The sequence below is a fragment of the Vidua chalybeata genome, chromosome 29, assembly GCF_026979565.1.
Source record: "Vidua chalybeata isolate OUT-0048 chromosome 29, bVidCha1 merged haplotype, whole genome shotgun sequence".
Taxonomy (NCBI): domain Eukaryota; kingdom Metazoa; phylum Chordata; class Aves; order Passeriformes; family Viduidae; genus Vidua; species Vidua chalybeata.
The window spans coordinates 1,356,799-1,370,239 of NC_071558.1; the positions used below are offsets into that span (position 1 = coordinate 1,356,799).

The 13,441-nt window shown below is 53.1% G+C and overlaps 2 protein-coding genes across 6 annotated transcripts in view; one reads left to right on the forward strand and one right to left on the reverse strand.

The window, feature by feature from the left end:
- Positions 1–4,908, forward strand: part of POGZ (pogo transposable element derived with ZNF domain) — a 28,252-nt gene extending 23,344 nt beyond the window's left edge. For all 4 annotated transcript variants that reach the window (XM_053966775.1, XM_053966778.1, XM_053966776.1 and 1 more), the window contains exons 15-18: positions 306–365; positions 885–997; positions 1,337–1,361; positions 1,732–4,908. In XM_053966775.1, coding sequence (XP_053822750.1) covers positions 306–365; positions 885–997; positions 1,337–1,361; positions 1,732–3,235 — 1,702 coding nt within the window. In that variant the 3' untranslated portion in view covers positions 3,236–4,908. The remainder of the gene's footprint in view (positions 1–305; positions 366–884; positions 998–1,336; positions 1,362–1,731) is intronic.
- An 884-nt stretch (positions 4,909–5,792) lies between these two features.
- On the reverse strand, positions 5,793–11,537 carry PSMB4 (proteasome 20S subunit beta 4). 2 transcript variants are annotated; one of them, XM_053967256.1, is made up of 7 exons: positions 11,318–11,537; positions 9,481–9,687; positions 8,204–8,350; positions 7,799–7,880; positions 7,485–7,613; positions 6,252–6,340; positions 5,793–5,898 (listed from the first exon to the last, which is right to left on the reverse strand). In XM_053967256.1, the coding sequence occupies exons 1-7, from the start codon at positions 11,491–11,493 to the stop codon at positions 5,886–5,888; spliced, it is 843 nt and encodes a 280-aa protein (XP_053823231.1). In that variant the 5' UTR covers positions 11,494–11,537; the 3' UTR covers positions 5,793–5,885. The 2 variants fall into 2 exon arrangements, with proteins under 2 accessions (XP_053823231.1, XP_053823230.1); XM_053967255.1 differs by lacking the exons at positions 5,793–5,898; positions 6,252–6,340 and having other exon boundaries at positions 7,276–7,613.
- Positions 11,538–13,441: the final 1,904 nt, after the last annotated feature.

A 13,441-nucleotide genomic window follows, 5' to 3' on the forward strand; every position in this document is an offset into this window, starting at 1 on the left:
GAGATTTTGTGTGGATATTATAGGGGAATTTGTATGGATTATATAGGCTATTTTCAATGGATTTATAGGGTATTTTATAGGATATGTGCCTATATAATCTTCTAGGGAACTTTATATGAATTTTTTTAGGGTATTTATATGAATTTCATGGGCTATTTTATATGGATTCATTGTGTGTTTTATCTGATTTTTAGGGAATTTAATAGGGTTTTATAGGGGATTTTTTTATTATTTGGGGAGTGTTTTTGATTTTACAGCCATTTCTCCAGATTATCCCTGACTTCTCCATCTTTTTCCCTCTCCAGCAACCACGTTCCCCGGAAAAGCCCCAAATATTTGGCTTTGTTCAAGAACTACACGGCCAGGTATGGAAAAAATTCCCAAAATCCCAATTCCAGCCCCTGGGAATTCCTGACCTTTTTCATTCTGGGGGAAAAATTCAGGGATTTTGGGATTTATGGGTCCCATTCCTATTGCACTCCAGAGGGGAGCAATTTTACATCTTAATTATTAATAATTATGGTATAATATTTAATTCTTATCAATAATTTAATTACTATCAATTTCATTATTAACAATAAGTTATTGATAATAATGATTTAGTTAGCAATAATTTAGTTCTTAATGAGGGGTGGGGCACATTTTTATATCTGAAATTAAAGTTTATTTCTTTTTCTTCCTCCCCTTTTCCTCCCTTTTTCTTTCCCCTCTTTTTCCCCTTTTCCTCCCCTTTCCCCCTCTTTTTCCCCCCCTTTTCCCCCCTCCCACTTTTTTCCTTCTTTCCCCCCTTTTCCCATTTTTCTTTCCCCTTTGTCCCTCATTTTTCCCTCTTTTTCTCCCCCATTTCCCCCTTTTCCATCTCTTTTTTTTTCCCCATTTCCCAGTGGGGTGAGGCTCTCGTGCTCCTCCTGCCTCTTCGTCACCTCCGAGGGCGACTCCATGGCCAAGCATTTGGTGTTCAACCCCTCCCACGAGTCCAGCAACATCATTGTCCAAGGTAAAACCGGGGAAAAAAACCAGGAAAACGGGAAAAAACCAAGAACTCCCGCCAAAATCCAAGAAATATTCATATTCTGGAGCTCGGGTTGGGAATAAACCGAATTAATTTTGCCTTTTTTTTTTTTTTTAACGGGATGGAAATTCAGAATTCATTCCTGAGGGAGCTTGGTTTGATTCCAGCTTTTCCAGGAATTCCCACAAATCCCAAACTCCTCTGAAATAAAATTAAATAGAAGTAAAGACCATAGAAGTAAAAAAAAAAAAAAAAAAGAGGTAAAGACCTAAACCCCCTCAAATGAATCAGAATAAAAACCTGAAATATTCTGTTTTATTCCAGGGCCTTCTTGGATATCACATTCCAGGTAAGCCAAAAATTCCTGTTTTTCCTCATCCCTCCCTGTCCATGGGATTGGGAATTTTTCCCTCATTTCCCCCCCCCCCTTTTCCCTCCTTTTTTTCTCCCCTTGTTTTCCTTTTTCCCCTCCCTTTCCCTTTTTGTTCCCCATATTTTTCCCCTTTTCCCCCTTTTTCCCTCCTTTTTCCCCTCTTCCTTCTCTCCCTTTTCCTCCCCCTTTTTCCCTCCCTTTCCCCATTTTTTTCCCTTTTTTTCCCCCCCTTTTTCCTCCCCTCATTTTCCCCTTCTTCCCCCCCTTTTTTTTCTCCTTTCCCCCCCCTCCCCTTTCCTCCCAATCCCCAAAAATTTCACTTTTCCCAATTCCCCCTTTTTTCCAGGCACACCCAGGACACGCCACAACCCCCCTGCCAAACCCCCTCCCCTCCTCCCCCTCCAAAACCCCAAACCCCACCCCAAAACCCCCAAAAACCCCCAACCCCCGCTCCCCCCGACGCAAACCCCACCCCAAACCCGCCGGAACCCGCCCAAAAAGACCCCGAGCCCACCAAAAAAGAGCAGCTTTCCGTCAAGAAGCTGCGCATGGTCCTGTTCGCGCTCTGCTCCAGCACGGAGCAGGCGGCCCAGCATTTCCGGAACCCTCCGCGCCGCATCCGCCGCTGGCTCCGGCGCTTCCAGGCCTTCCACGACGACCGCCCCGAGCTGCCCGAGGGCAAATACCTCAGCCTGGAGGCCGAGGAGAAACTGGCCGAGTGGGTCCTGACCCAGCGCGAGCAGCAGCTGCCCGTCAACGAGGAGACGCTTTTCCAGAAGGCCACCAAGATCGGGCGGTCTCTGGAGGGAGGGTTCCAGATCTCCTACGAGTGGGCCGTGAGGTTCATGCTGCGGCACCACCTCAGCACCCACACGCGCCGCGGCGTCGCCCACCCGCTCCCCAAGGAGATCCAGGGGAACGCCGGGGCCTTCATCGAGTTCGTGCAGCGCCAGATCCACACGCAGGAGCTGCCCCCGGCCATGATCGCCGCCGTGGACGAGATCTCGCTTTTCCTGGACGCGGAGGTGCTGGGCAGCGAGGAGCGGAAGGAGAGCGCGCTGCAGACGGTGGGCAACGGCGAGCCCTGGTGCGAGCTGGTGCTGACCGTGCTGGCCGACGGCAGCGTCCTCCCCGCTCTGCTCATCTCCAGAGGTCACCTGCCCTGCCCGGCCGTCGTCCCCAAATCCATCCTGCTGGAATCCAAGGAGAACGGCTGCGACGACGACGAGATCATGGAATTGTGGGCGGCCAGAGTGTGGAGGAAACACACGGAATGCCGAGGCGGCGGCGCTCCCAAAGGCATGCTGGTGCTGGATTGCCACCGGACGCACCTGTCCGAGGAGGTGCTGGCCGTGCTCAGCGCGGCCGGAGCGCTGCCGGCCGTCATCCCCGCCGGATGCAGCTCCCGGATCCAGCCCCTGGACGTGTGCGTCAAGAGATCCCTGAAAAGTTTCCTCCATAAAAAATGGAAAGAACGGGCGAAAGATCTGGCGGGTTCCGACTCCTCCGCGCTGCTCCAGCTGCTGCTGGGGTGGCTGGGAGAAGCTTTGGAGATCCTCGGGAATTGCCCGGAATTGATCCGGAAATCTTTCCTGGTGGCCAGCGTCCTGCCGGGGCCGGCCGGAGACTCGGGATCGCCGCGGCGCAACGGCGACGAGCAGGAGGAGCTGATCGCCGCCATGGAGGAGAGGCTGAAGATCGCCAAAACCAGGGAGTCGTCCCCGGAATTCCCGGAGAACGACGACCCCGAGGCTGATCCCGAAATCCTGCACCGGCTCTTCGAGGGGGAGAGCGAGGCCGAGTCGTTCTACGGTTTCGAGGAGGCGGATTTGGAGCTGATGGAAATTTGAGAATTCCCAGGAAAGAAAAGAAAAGAAAAGCATTGGACGGATTCATCCCGGAAATTCCTGAGTTGGGAGAGGCCAAGGAGCGTGGGGAATGGAAGGGCTCTTCCCTGGTTTTGGGCCCGAAAATTGAAGGATGTTCCAAATTTTTGGCCACGGAAATGGAAGGATGTTCCAGCAATTTCTGGCCCCCAAAACTTGAAGGATATTCCCTGTTTTTCAGAGATCCAAACACGTCCCAGAAATTGAAGGCTATTCCCAATTTTCCGCCCCAAAGATTAATTTTGCCCGCCAAAATTAAAGGAAATTCCCTGGTTTTGGCCCCAAAAATTAAAGGATGTTCCGTGTTTTTGGAGAGCCAATTATTAAAAAGAATAGAAATTATCCCAGAAATGAAAGGATATTCCCCCATTTTTTTAGCCCCCAAAAAACCCCAAGGATATTCCCAATTTTTGGCCCCAAAATCAAAGAATATTCCCAAATGTTTTGTCCCAAAACGAAGGACATTCCCAGTTTTTGGAACAAACAGATGAGATCCCAGTTCCCAGCGGATTTCTGGGATTTTTTCCGGATTTGCCGTTTCCGCCGATTTTTTGGGAGGATTTTCGTGGCTTTTTTTTTTTTCTGTTTTTTTTAAATCTTAAAAAAAAAAAAAAAACTGGAAAAAAAAAAAAACAAAACCAAACCCTTGGATTCACTGTGTTGGTATTTCCTTGGAATTCTCTCTCGTGAGTGGATATTTTTTGGGAATTTTCTTTACCTCACTTGTACAATAATTCCTGGTTTTTAGCAGTGGGAATTTGACGTCGTTTGTGCCCAGTTTGTTTTTTTTTTCCAAGAAGACAAAAAATCCCCGGATTTAACTCCCCAAAAAATTTGGGGAATTTTTCTTTTTTCCTTGATTTTTTTTTTTTTTTTTGGAATTTAACCCAAATTAAAGGAAAATTCCTTTGGATTGGTTGCGAAGATTCTGTTATTTTGGGTTTTTTTTTTTTAATGGAAATCAGGAATTTTGATGGAATTTTGGTGGAATTTTAGGGAGTTTTGAGGGAATTTGGCTTGGCAATTGTGAAGCCACCATTCCACGCCGGCAATTTTTGGGATTGGCGCTGCTTTTCCTGCCCCCGACCTCGATTTTCCCAATTTCTCCCCCAAAAAATTCCCACTGGAGGGGCAGAAAACCCCAACTTTTCCTTGGATTTCCCCTTTTTGGATCATTCATGATCGACTTTATGAAGAAAAGAACCATCCTGGAAAACCCCGCCTTGCTTAGGATCGGAAAATCCGGGATTTGGGACTAAAACTGTGACGAAAAACCTAAAAAAATCCATTGAAAAATAAAGATTTTGGGTTGATTTTTCACTGCCAGCTCCGATTTTTTACTGGAATTTGCATGTTTTTTGGGAAAATGTATTTGGTTTGTTTTTTTTTTTTTAATTTTAAAAATTCTTGGAATTCCCAAATTCCAGAGGCACCCAGCACCTGTTTTTCCATAAGATTTGTGAAGGTGGGTTTTTTTTTTTTTTTTGGGGGTTTTTTTTTTCCCGAAGGAAAACAGGGAAAAAAAATTTTAAAAAAATTCAAAATAAATAAAATTTAAAAAGAAAAAAAAAAAAAATTATGGATCAGCTTGGAATTGTACAGGAGTGAAAAACGTGGAATAAAAGCAGGGAAATGAATTTATAAATAAACTGTGTTTTTATTGTGGAAAAAATGCCTTCATTCCTGTGGGATTTGGGTGGAAAAATCCTGGATTTAATTAATTCTTCAGGGTCAGAATTGTTTTTTTCTGTGGAAAATTCCTGGGGTTTTTTTTTTAAGGAAAAGTTGGGAAAATGCTGCTGGAGGAATTTTGGCAATGGGCAGGGGAAAAATTCCATTTTAATTGGATTTTTGTGGCCTTGGTTACTGAGACATCCCAAGGTTTTGGTGAAATATTCCAACATTTTATTGAATTCCCTTATTTTTATTGAAATATTCCAATATTTCATGGACATTTTCAAAATTTTATGGAAAGATTTGAATATTTTATTGAGATTTTACTTAACTTTATGGAAATATTCCAGGGTTTTATTGAAATTTCCTTCATTTACTGAAATATTCCATAACCCCGGAATTTGAAGCAGCAAAAATTCCCTAAAAATTGGGATTTTAACCCAGTTTTTCCCCATTTTTTTTTTTTCTCATTTCCAAAAGGGGTTTGGGACCATCTCAGAATTCCTGGAATTCCCTGGAAAAGGATTTGGGGCAAATTTGAACCATTTTGGGTTCAACCAACAGATCCCGACCCATCCTGGAATTCCCAGGCTTGGGAATGGCCTTGAAATCCCCCCCGTGTTTGGGGAAAAACCCCATGGAGTGCCCCAAAACCGTGGGCAGGGATTCCCAGGCTCCTTCCCACCTCAAAAATTCCACAACTTTGGTAAAAATTGGGATTTGGAGCCACAGCATCCATCCAGAATTCCAGAACTCCCCGAGATCTGCCTTTTTCGGGGAGAATTCCCGCTTTTTTTTTGGTTTTTTTTTTTTTTTTTTGAGGATTCCCAAAGAACAAACACACGGCTTGGTCTTGAACGATGGATTTTATTCCCAAAAAATTCCAGATTTGCCATTCCAGAGGGAAAGAAAGGTGGGAGGCCGGAGCAGCTCCTGGAGATCACTCGAAACCTCTGGAAAAATGAGGAAAAAAGGGAAAAAACAGGGGTTGGAGGAGCAGGAAAACAGCTGGATGTCCCTGGGAACATCTGGATCTCACTCGGAACACCTGGACGTTCCTCTGGAATTACCAATCCCGCTGCATCCTCAATCCCAGCCTGGAATTCCACAGGGAAAACCCCGGAATTCCTCAATCCCAGCCCTGCAATTCCACAGGAAATACCCCGGAATGCCTCAATCCCATGGGAATTCCATGGGAAAAACCCCAGAATTCCACAGGGAAAACCCCGGAATGCCTCAATCCCAGGAGGGAATTACCTGGGTGTCCCCAGAATTCCCAAATCCCGGTTTTCCAGGTGGGAATTACCTGACCAGGTGGGCGATGTCCCAGTTGGCCTCCAGGGTCAGGGGCCCCTCCAGCTCCACGCCCTTCTCCGTCACCGTGGCGAGCTCGTACTGCAGGAAAACCCCGGAATGCCTCAATCCCATGGGAATTCCATGGGAAAAACCCCGGAATTCCACAGGGAAAACCCCGGAATGCCTCAATCCCCACCGGAATTCCACAGGGAAAACCCCAGAATTCCACAGGAAAAACCCCGGAATTCCTCAATCCCCACCGGAATTCCGCAGGAAAAACCCCGGAATTCCTCAATCCCCGCCAGAATTCCACAGGAAAAACCCTGGAATTCCTCAATCCCATGGGAATTCCATGGGAAAAACCCCGGAATTCCACAGGGAAAACCCCAGAATGCCTCAATCCCTGCCAGACTTCCGCAGGGAAAATCCCAGAATTCCACAGGGAAAACCCCAGAATGTCTCAATCCCATGGGAATTCCATGGGAAAAACCCCAGAATTCCACAGGGAAAGCCCCGGAATGCCTCAATCCCATGGGAATTCCATGGGAAAAACCCTGTGATTGGGATGGGTTTGGCCTGGCTCCCCATCGATTTGGGGATGGATTTTGGGACAAATTCCCAGGATTTGGGATACAAACCCTGTTAAAGGAGCGAGCATCCCTGTAGTAGAGCACCCTGAGGCAGCGCTCCAGCAGCTCCCAGGACTGGGATGGGTCCCATGGATTTGGGATGGATCCCATGGATTTGGGAATGGATTTGGGATGGATTTGGGATGGATTTGGGATGGATCCCATGGATTTGGGGATGGATTTGGGATGGATCCCATGGATTTGGGGATGGATTTGGGATGGATCCCATGGATTTGGGAATGGATTTGGGATGGATTTGGGGATGGATTTGGGGATGGATCCCATGGATTTGGGGATGGATTTGGGATACAAACCCTGTTAAAGGAGCGAGCATCCCTGTAGTAGAGCACCCTGAGGCAGCACTCCAGCAGCTCCCAGGATTGGGATGGATCCCATGGATTTGGGATGGATTTGGGATGGATTTGGGATGGATTTGGGATGGATTTGGGGATGGATTTGGGATACAAACCCTGTTAAAGGAGCGAGCATCCCTGTAGTAGAGCACCCTGAGGCAGCGCTCCAGCAGCTCCCAGGATTGGGATGGATCCCATGGATTTGGGATGGATTTGGGGATGGATTTGGGATGGATTTGGGGATGGATTTGGGATACAAACCCTGTTAAAGGAGCGAGCATCCCTGTAGTAGAGCACCCTGAGGCAGCGCTCCAGCAGCTCCCGCGCCTCCTCCCGCGTCGGGAGCCGATCCCCATCCCGATCCCGCTCCAGCTCCGCCCGCAGCAGCGGCTGCACACGGATTGGGAATGAAGGGACACATTAATCAAAATCAGCTCAAAAATGGAAATATCGGTTCCGAAATGACGAGGAAAACGACGAGCTAAAAGCGGATATCACCTACTTAAAAAACGATGAACTGAAGAAGGATCAATTAATAACTTGACGAGGAACTACAGACCCGAGCCCGGGCTCACCTGGGCCAGGTAAGCCCCGAATCCCGTGGCCAGCGACGGCGCCTCGTAGGCCACGCCCAGCATGTCCACGTATCCCAGGAAACTGCAGGAACGGGAGAGCGGGAATCACCCCGGGAACCGGGAATTCCCTGGGAAGGAGGTGGGAATTCCCCTGGAAAAGAGCAGGAACCACCCCAGCAAAAAGCAGGAATTCCCTGGGAAGGAGGCGGGAATTCCCCTGGAAAAGAGCAGGAACCACCCCAGCAAAAAGCAGGAATTCCCTGGGAAGGAGGGAGGAGAAACCAGCCCAGGGAAAAAGCTCGATTCCCCCACGAAGCAGCAGGAAGCACGGCGGGGAAAAAGGTGCAGGGATTTCCCTGGGAAGGAGGAGAAATCCCTGGAAGTGGCAGCCCCGGGATTTCGCACCTCTCCCCGCCGTAGACGCCGGCGATGAGCACGGTGTTCCAGAGGGGGTTGATCTTGGAGCGCCGGTTGTAGAGCACCCGCGTCAGCCACGAGTGCAGCGCCCGCGGGCTGTAGCTGTGCCCGTCCCCCAGCAGCTCCTCGTCGATCCTGAAATCCCACGGAATTCCGGCCTTGGAGACCAGGGGTTCGGGGACGGTGGGTCGGGGATTGGAGCCGAGCGAAAAGAAACGCGGCGGAATTCGGGGGTGGAACGCCAAGGAGTTCGGGGATTGGTGCTCCAGGAATTCGGGGATTGGTGTCGAGGAATTCCAAGGAATTCGGGGATTGGTGCTCGAGGAATTCCAAGGAGTTCAGGGATTGGTGCTCGAGGAATTCCAAGGAATTCGGGGATTGGTGCTCGAGGAATTCCAAGGAGTTCAGGGATTGGTGCTCCAGGAATTCGGGGATTGGTGCTCGAGGAATTCCAAGGAATTCGGGGATTGGTGCTCAAGGATTTCGGGGATTGGTGCTCAAGGAATTCCAAGGAACTCGGGGACTGGTGCTCAAGGAATTCCAAAGAATTTGGGGATTGGCGCTCAAGGAATTCCAAGGAGTTGAGGGATTGGTGCTCAAGGAATTCAGGGATTGGTGCTCAAGGAATCCCAAGGAATTCAGGGATTTGTGCTTGAGGAATTCCAAGGAGTTCAAGGATTGGTGCTCAAGGAATTCCAAGGAATTTCGGGATTGGTGCTCAAGGATTTCGGGGATTGGTGCTCAAGGAATTCCAAGGAACTCGGGGATTGGTGCTCAAGGAATTCCAAGGGATTTGGGGATTGGTGCTCGAGGAATTCCAAGGAGTTCAGGGATTGGTGCTCGAGGAATTCCAAGGAATTCGGGGATTGGTGCTCGAGGAATTCCAAGGAGTTCAGGGATTGGTGCTCCAGGAATTCGGGGATTGGTGCTCGAGGAATTCCAAGGAATTCGGGGATTGGTGCTCGAGGAATTCCAAGGAATTCGGGGATTGGTGCTCGAGGAATTCCAAGGAATTCGGGGATTGGCACTCAAGGAATTCCAAGGGATTTGGGGATTGGTGCTCAAGGAATTCTGGGATGGGAGCAGAGGAATTCTGGCGATCGACTCAGCAAAAACCACTGGGGACGGGAAATTCCCCAATCCCCCAGGAATCAATCCGGAATTCTGGGGTGGCGGGCTTGGCGGGAATCAACTGGGGATTGCGGGATGGGGGGAATCTCGGGATTCCCGAGGGAACTTGGGCCGGGGATTCCCGGGAATCTTACACCATCTGCTCCAGGAGCTGCCGCAGGTGCTGGAAATCTGCCAGGTCCCCCGAGGCCCCGAGCACGGTGGAGTCGTTGACCTTGAGGAGCCGGGAGACGCCCCGGAATCGCGCCAGGGATCCGTAGGAGCCCACGGTGTCGGCGGCCAGCAGCACGCCCCCGGAGAACTTCAGCCCCAGCACCGAGGCGCCGGTCACCATCGGGCTCCTGGCACGGCAGGATCCCAGTCAAACCAGTATGGAACCAGTCACACCAGTACAGATCCCAGTCACACCAGTATGGATCCCAGTCACACCAGTGTGGATCCAGTCAAACCAGTATGGATCCAGTCACACCAGTATGGATCCCAGTCACACCAGTACGGATTCCCAGTCACACCAGTACGGATCCAGTCACACCTGTATGGATCCAGTCACACCAGTATGGATCCCAGTCACACCAGTATGGATCCCAGTCACACCAGTATGGATCCAGTCACACCTGTATGGATCCCAGTCACACCAGTGTGGATCCAGTCACACCAGTATGGATCCAGTCACACCAGTACGGATTCCCAGTCACACCAGTATGGATCCAGTCACACCAGTTCGGATCCAGTCACACCAGTATGGATCCAGTCACACCAATATGGATCCCAGTCACACCAGTACGGACCCCAGTCACACCAGTACGGACCCCAGTCACACCAGTATGGATCCCAGTCACACCAGTTCGGATCCAGTCACACCAGTTGGAATCCCAGTTTGCCCACTCTGCGCCCCTGGAGTCTCCCTGGCATTCCCGTTTGTTCTCCTTCCCTTTCCCCTTTCCCCCTGCCCAGTTCCCCCCAGTTCTGCTCCCAGTTTGCACCCCCAGATCCCCCCCTTTCCCCTCCCCAGATCCCCCCCTTTCCCCTCCCCAGATTTCCCCCATTTCCCCTCCCCAGATCCCATTTCCCCTCCCCAGATCCCCCATTTCCCCTCCCCAGATCCCCCATTTCCCCTCCCCAGATCCCCCATTTCCCTCCCCAGATCCCCATTTCCCTCCCCAGATCCCCCCATTTCCCCTCCCCAGATCCCCCCCTTTCCCTCCCCAGATCCCATTTCCCCTCCCCAGATCCCCCCATTTCCCCATCCCAGATCCCCATTTCCCTCCCCAGATCCCCCGTTTACCCTCCCCAGATCCCCATTTCCCTCCCCAGATCCCCATTTCCCCTCCCCAGATCCCCATTTCCCTCCCCAGATCCCCATTTCCCCTCCCCAGATCCCCATTTCCCCTCCCCAGATCCCCCCCCATTTCCCCATCCCAGATTTCCCCCATTTCCCCTCCCCAGATCCCATTTCCCTCCCCACATCCCCATTACCCTCCCCAGATCCCCCGTTTCCCCTCCCAGATCCCCATTTCCCTCCCCAGATCCCCCATTTCCCTCCCCAGATCCCCATTTCCCTCCCCAGATCCCCCATTTCCCTCCCAGATCCCCATTTCCCCTCCCCAGATCCCTTTTCCCCATTTCCCTCAGGGACCCCCCATTTCCCTCCCCAGACCCCCATTCCCCTCCCAGATCCCTTTTCCCCATTTCCCTCCCCAGACCCCCATTCCCCTCCCCAGATCCCCCCCATTCCCCTCCCAGATCCCTTTTCCCCATTCCCCTCCCCAGACCCCCATTCCCCTCCCAGATCCCTTTTCCCCATTCCCCTCCCCAGATCCCCATTCCCCTCCCAGATCCCTTTTCCCCATTCCCCTCCCCAGATCCCCATTCCCCTCCCAGATCCTTTTCCCCATTTCCCTCAGGGACCCCCCCAGTCCCCCCCATCCCCCTCAGCCCTCACGGCCCTTCCCGCGCTCCCGCTGCCCTCACAGGGTGCGGCCGGCGGGCAGCGCGGCGGGCGCGGTGCCGGGGGCGCGGGGGTCGATGCCGGTGTGTCCCGGGGCCCGGGGGGCGATGCCGGTGTGCCCCAGGGCCCGGGGGATGTACGTTTGTCCCGGGGCCGGACCCCCGGCCCAGAACGGCGGCGGCGCTGCCCCGACCTCCATCTTAGTCACGCCGCGATCGCGCCTGCGCCGAGGAAACGCGGCCGCGCGCCGCCGCCGTAGGCAGTGGGCGTGGCTTATCCGCCATCTTGAGCGTGGCGGAAATGCCGCCAAGAGCGCGGTTCCCTCCTCAAGATGGCGGCGCCCCCACGTGACGCAGCACCGGTGCGGTGGTGGGCGGGGTTTGCTGTGCGGAGCCGCGCCCACCGGGCGGGGTTTGAGGTGGCGCTGGCCAATCAGCGGCGAGGGGCGGGGCTTGGGCGAAGGTAACAGGTTGCGGTGGCTGCGGCGGGAGCGGGCGGTGAGTGGGGGGGGGGACACCGGGAAACGGGGCTGGGGACACCGGGAAACGGGGCTGGGGACACCGGGAAACGGGGCTGGGGACACCGGGCAGGGGCTGGGGACACCGGGCAGGGGGCTGGTGGCACGGGAGGGGGTCTTGCCCCCTGGGCGGGGGGCTTGGGGACACCGGGCAGGGGTCTGGGGACACCGGGCAGGGCTTGGGGACACCGGACAGGGGTCTGGGGACACCGGGTACGGTGCTGATGTTACGAGAGGGGGGGCTGGTGGCACGGGACAGGGCGCTGGTGACACCGGACAGGGTCTTGTCCCACGGGGCAGGGCCCGGAGACACCGGGCAGGGCGCTGGTGACACCGGAGGAGGTGCTGGTGACACCGGGCAGGGCGCTGGTGACACCGGAGGAGGCGCTGGTGACACCGGGCAGGGCGCTGGTGACACCGGAGGAGGTGCCGGTAACACCGGGCAGGGCGCTGGTGACACCGGGCAGGGCGTTGGTGACACCGGAGGAGGTGCCGGTGACACCGGAGACAGTCGTGGTGGCACGGGAGAGGGCACTGGTGACACTGGGAGGGGCCTGGGGACACGGAACAGGGGCCCGCTGTCCCTTTCCTTTATGGGGTCCTGTGCCCCTTTATGGGGTCCTGTGCCCCTTTATGGGGTCCTGTGTCCCTTTATGGGGTCCCGGTTTCCCTTTATGGGGTCCCACTGTCCCTTTATGGGGTCCCAGTGTCCCTTTATGGGGTCCTGCTGTCCTTTATGGGGTCCTGTGCCCCTTTATGGGGTCCTGTGTCCCTTTATGGGGTCCTGTGCCCCTTTATGGGGTCCTGTGTCCCTTTATGGGGTCCTGTGCCCCTTTATGGGGTCCCGGTGTCCTTTTATGGTGTCCCGCTGTCCCTTTATGGGGTCCCACTGTCCCTTTATGGGATTCCTGCTGTCCCTTTATGGGGTCCCACTGTCCCTTTATGGGGTCCTGCTCTCCCTTTATGGGGTCCCACTGTCCCTTTATGGGGTCCCGGTGCCCCTTTATGGGGTCCTGCCCCATGGCACAGGGTCTCAGTGTCCCTTTGTGGGGTCCCACTGTCCCTTTATGGGGTCCCAGTGTCCCTTTATGGAGTCCCGGTGTCCCTTTATGGGGTCCTGTGTCCCTTTATGAGGTCCCACTGTCCCTTTATGGGGTCCCAGTGTCCCTTTATGGGGTCCTGTGTCCCTTTATGGGGTCCTGTGTCCCTTTATGGGGTCCCGGTGTCCCTTTATGGGGTCCTGCTGTCCTTTATGGGGTCCCACTGTCCCTTTATGGGGTCCTGTGTCCCTTTATGGGGTCCTGTGTCCCTTTATGGGGTCCCGGTGTCCCTTTATGGGGTCCCGGTGTCCCTTTATGGAGTCCCGGTGTCCCTTTATGGGGTCCCACTGTCCCTTTATGGGGTCCCAGTGTCCCTTTATGGGGTCCCACTGTCCCTTTATGGGGTCCTGTGTCCCTTTATGGGATTCCTGCTGTCCTTTATGGGGTCCTGTGTCCCTTTATGGGGTCCTGCTCTCCCTTTATGGGGTCCCAGTGTCCCTTTATGGGGTCCTGCTGTCCCTTTATGGGGTCCTGTGTCCCTTTATGGCATTCCTGCTGTCCCTTTATGGTGTCCCAGTGTCCCTTTATGG

What these genes read in the sequence shown, in the direction of transcription:
- PSMB4 (XM_053967255.1), bottom strand. Translation starts at nt 11,493, where the DNA reads ATGGAGGTCGGGGCAGCGCCGCCGCCGTTCTGGGCCGGGGGTCCGGCC. An exon ending in CTGCCCGCCGGCCGCACCCT is followed by an intron (nt 9,688 to 11,317) that starts GTGAGGGCAGCG and finishes CTGCCGTGCCAG; the next exon opens with GAGCCCGATGGTGACCGGCG. An exon ending in CAGCTCCTGGAGCAGATGGT is followed by an intron (nt 8,351 to 9,480) that starts GTAAGATTCCCG and finishes GTGGGATTTCAG; the next exon opens with GATCGACGAGGAGCTGCTGG.